Genomic DNA, 4,979 nt, shown 5'->3' with positions numbered 1-4,979 from the left:
ATATATATATATATATAAATATTTGTAGAGAAAATTGAATTTTAATAAATATGGCATCTATAATAATATATTATATATTAGTTATAATAAAAACAATTATAATTCAAACAATATAATCCTTTTATACTGATATTTAAGAGTTTTAATATAATTTTTAATATTTGAATATGAAATACTAGCTATTAATATTGAATATATAAAATAATAATATTAATAATGATTAAAATTTTAAAAGATCTTATTAACTCAAAAATTTTGAAATATATTAATCATCTTTTATAATTTCGAAATATTAATGATAAAAATACTAAGAAAAAAAAAGTTTATTTATTAATATATAGAATTAAAAGAAATATAGAAATAAATTTGAAATAATTAAATATCAAATAATTTTAATAATTTAAAAAAAGAAATATAAAATGACAATATAATAAAGAATTTTTTTTATTAAAATATAAAATTGATAATTATTTTATATAACTTGATTAATATAAAGATAACTTTAAAATATTACTATAAATATTATAAATGATTCTAAATATTTGGTTATTAACTATTATTAATAATTTATTTGTTTTAATAAAATATTAAGTTTAATAAATCTAAATAATATAATAATAAAAAATATATTTAACCATAAAATTATAAAATATTATTTATTTTAATAATTTAATTATCATATGTATCAACTTTATATAATTAATCTGAACACAATAAAATTAAAATATCAATAATCTTCATATATTTAGAAGAAATTGAATCTTTATATTTTGATTTTTGGAGAATATTATTAAGAAATATATTCAAAAATTTATCCACCAAACTTTGAGATCTTAAATATTTACTTAATAAACAAATAAATTTATTTCTATATTCTAAATTAAGATTTTGTGCAACAAATAAAAATATATTCATATTATCATTTGATATATCAAGATTCAAAATTTCTCTTGCACAGTCTTGTAATTTTAAAGCAAAAATCTGAATATTTAAAAGTTTATTTTGAATCAAAGCTATTGAACGTTTATAATGACTAAAGTCTTGAATTATATTAATAGCATCTATAGAATTATGAATTGAAATATACCACAAAAATGTTATTAAATAATTTGAAGGAATCAATTTTATTATATTTTCTAATTTAACTATTATTCTTTTATTAGACAAATTATTATATAAAAGTTGAATAATTGAATACCATAAATACTGAAGAATAGCAATTTCTAAAATTCTCTTATTATATATCCTTTTTAAAGATAATATATAATCATCAAATATTTTAAAATGATCATTTGATGAATTCTCAGAAAAATCTAAATCTTTATTTATTATTTCTTTTATATATTTTGGATATTTGAAATTTATATTTTTCTGAGATATATTCATAATTAATAATAAATATAATCCAATTAAATTTATATGAGATTCATTTGAAATCGTATTTAATGGTAAATAATTTAAAATATTTAAAATATATTGACGAATATATAAAGAAGTATGATTAATTAAGAAATATAATCTTTCTATAATTATATTAAAATAATTATCTTCAACCCAATAATAATTCATTTTTTTAATTATATATTGCAATTTATTAAAACAAAATGATATATTAGAATCAATTTTATTTAAAATAAATTGAGTAATTTGAGATGAATTCTCAAATGATATATTAAGATAACTTTTTATTAAAAATATATCCTCCTCAGATAAAATCAATCCATCCATCCAATTTTCATTAATTTTATTATATTCCTTCTTATGTAAAAATAGTGATATCTTTAAAATAAATAAAATATCAATACAATCATCTTTATATTTATCTTTATTAACAAAATTAATTATACTAAATAATTCATAATTAGATATCATTATAGAGCAGTCATATAATAAATATATATTTCCACCTGATTCAAGAAAATAGATTAATTGTTTAATAAATCCAGTTTCATCTTTCAAATAAAATATATTTAAAAGCCACAATCTAATTAGAATTATACAAAATGGATTGATATTATATAATTTCTTTGATTCATATAAAATTAAATATTTCAAAATTAAATTTTGAATATCTTTATTCTCTTTTAAAATAATATTAATTAATGCTAAAACTACCTCAAAATTATATTCATCATCTAAATTTATTAATTTATTAATTTCTCCATCTATATATTTTTCATTGTCTTTATAAAATGGTATATTTAATTTAAAACAAAATTTTAAATATATATGATCACTAGTTATATTATTGTATATTACATCATTATGTTTATTATTTAAAATATTATTATCAGATTCATTTATCATAATTGAATTTAAACTATGTGTTTGTTTATTTATATTTTCATTATTTTCATTATTAAAATTAATTTTAAATATTTCTGTTGAAAAGGAATATGCTAAATAGATATCTGTTATTATATTTTCAAAAAGTAGTGAAATAATAGCAAAAATAGTATCGTTAATATTATTTATTTGATTATATAGAATAATTACAAGTTTCCAACTATACTTTGCAGGTATATATTTTAATATATTTAAAAAAAAGACTAAAAAATCTTTTGTTTTATTAATATTACTACCAAAAATAAAAAGGCTTTCATCATCATTGCTTTCCATATTAGAAATATACTCAAGAACATCTAAAAGTATACTTAACATCAAATCATATTCAAATTCCCCAAATTTAAGATGATGATATAAATCAATTAAAATATCAAATAATAGATCACGGGTATCCAGTTCTTTAATATTAACAAGCCAATTAGTTAATCTGAACTTAATTTCCAAACAGACATTAGGTATAAGTTTATTAACAATAAAAAAAAATTTCATCAATTTATTAATTGATTTATCAAAAATTTAAAGTTATAATGAATATTATAGAAAAGGTATAAACATATGACAGTATCGAAAGAACCCCGCAAAAGACAGGAAAAAAAAGAAAGTAGAGATGCCAAACTAATAGAAAATATTTTAATACAAAATATTCACAATATTTATGGATTAATGTCACATTAGAAATAAAGAAAACAAACTTTATATTAAAAAGTAGGAATAAAAAAAGTCAATATTGTATAGATATTATAAATTATAATAATAAATTATTCCCCAATATTAAAGTCTTTTATAATTATAATTAACTAGAGATATTTAAATAATTTAGAGTCTGACCATAAAATTATTTATTATTATCATTGTTGTAGCTAGATTCTTTTGTTTTAGTTGCAGTTGTTCTGAAATATAACCGTGATAAAGACAACAATGGTTGTTACACGATTGATTTTTCTATTCCAATAATACTGTTTTACAAGTGAAATACCAGTAAAAATAGATCCAATAATAATAGCTAGAAAATTATAAGGTCTGCTAACTACTACACTAATATGTTTAGGTTTTATTATATTAATAACTTTATAAATTCTATAATCTGGTAAAACCATTGTATATCCGGTTGCAATATTTGATTGAATTATTTCAGTATGGTGAATAGTGAGTTACATTACTACCTCAGCAATAATTATATTGAGAGGCTATAATTCTTTTATTATAACCTATTTTATTTCTTAAATATAGATATATATGTGCCATTATATTATTAATTAAATATAAAGGTATATTTGTATTAGTGATCTTCTAAATAGATTATTTTGATAATATAAATTTTTGAATATTTAAAAAAGTTCGAGTTAGTGAATTAATTCTAAAAAATAAAAAGAACTATTTCAAACTGAATTCAAATTCTATCATAAATTGTATATTTATTCACATCTTCAGAAGTTTTTCCAATTCTAGTGTAGTTATTTCCATACAACTATTGTTATATGGAAGATTATTAGATATAAAGATAATTTATTTAAGTATAATATCATAGGAATAATGATAAAATCATTATATTATATTATTTTGAATACACTTTAGAATTTTATTATAATCTAATAAAGCATTGTGCAAACAGAACAGATTTTCATCAACAATAAATTAATATAAAGAATTTAATTATTAATTTTCAATTGTTCACATTGTAGTATACACTTCTATTATTAATACTTTTTTCTATGGTTTACTATTGAGATTTTTACTTTTAACTACCTACCAGATTACTTAATAATTAGAATAATAATAGGATTATATCGTATAGGTTATACATTGATTAATATGAGATTTATAAACTTTTTTTTAGATATAATATTGATTCAATGATATATTTTATAATATAAAGTTATTTTTGATGGAATTCCGCCTATATATTATTCTTATTACCCGTGATAAATTATAATTTAATAAAATTAAATTATTTCATTCTATATTTATCATTGTGAAATAACATTAAATAACAATAAAAAAAAAACAATATTACAGAAAATAATAATAAAAATAACAAAGACAAAACAAACTCAGATATAAATTTTAATAAAAAAACTAAAAAATTGAAAAATACAATTTAATACAAAAAAATCACTATATTCATAAAATATTAATGTAAAGATACAAAAAACAACACTTTATTAATAAATATAAGAATATATAGTCACCAAACAATAAACCATATTAGAAGAAAAAAAAACTAATATAAATTAACAATTGTTAAAAAGTTCACAAATTACATCACTATAAAGCATATATCATAGATCCACGTAGAAATCTGCGATTGTTAGATGAATTTTGGGAATTTGCAGCCAAAAAGCCACCAGCAGTTAATAAAGCACCACCTACAGCACCACCTGCAACAGCACCACTAACAATACCTGCAATTTGACCTTGAGATAAGATATCATTAGATGAATAAGAAGTAGAGGATTCCATAGATGTAGAAGTTGAATGGGTTGTAGGATTTGTTATAGCTTTGGTACTATGAGTTGCTGGTATTGTAGTAGTCTGGGTAGTATGAGTTGTTGGTTTTGTTGTTGTTTCAGTACTATGGGTAGTTGGTTTAGTAGTAGTTTGGGTAGTATGAGTAGTTGGTTTTGTTGTAGTTT

General features: G+C 18.4%; 1 protein-coding gene and 1 further gene across 1 annotated transcript; both read right to left on the bottom strand.

Annotated features, from left to right (window-relative positions):
• Nucleotides 1-41: 41 nt before the first annotated feature.
• cand_003580 (uncharacterized protein) lies at nt 42-2,835 on the bottom strand (the record flags this gene model as incomplete). The annotated part of the gene is made up of 3 exons (XM_067210602.1): nt 42-57; nt 110-179; nt 846-2,835. The coding sequence occupies 3 exons, from the start codon at nt 2,833-2,835 to the stop codon at nt 42-44; spliced, it is 2,076 nt and encodes a 691-aa protein (XP_067067452.1).
• Nucleotides 2,836-4,611: 1,776 nt separating this feature from the next.
• cand_003570 (hypothetical protein) lies at nt 4,612-4,918 on the bottom strand (the record flags this gene model as incomplete).
• Between the last annotated feature and the right edge of the window lie 61 nt (nt 4,919-4,979).

This window comes from Cryptosporidium andersoni (genome assembly GCF_001865355.1).
Source record: "Cryptosporidium andersoni isolate 30847 chromosome Unknown contig_124, whole genome shotgun sequence".
In the NCBI taxonomy this organism is placed as follows: Eukaryota; Apicomplexa; class Conoidasida; order Eucoccidiorida; family Cryptosporidiidae; genus Cryptosporidium; species Cryptosporidium andersoni.
The sequence above is the reverse complement of the archived record's forward strand: the minus strand, read 5'-3'. Positions and strand labels throughout refer to the sequence as shown.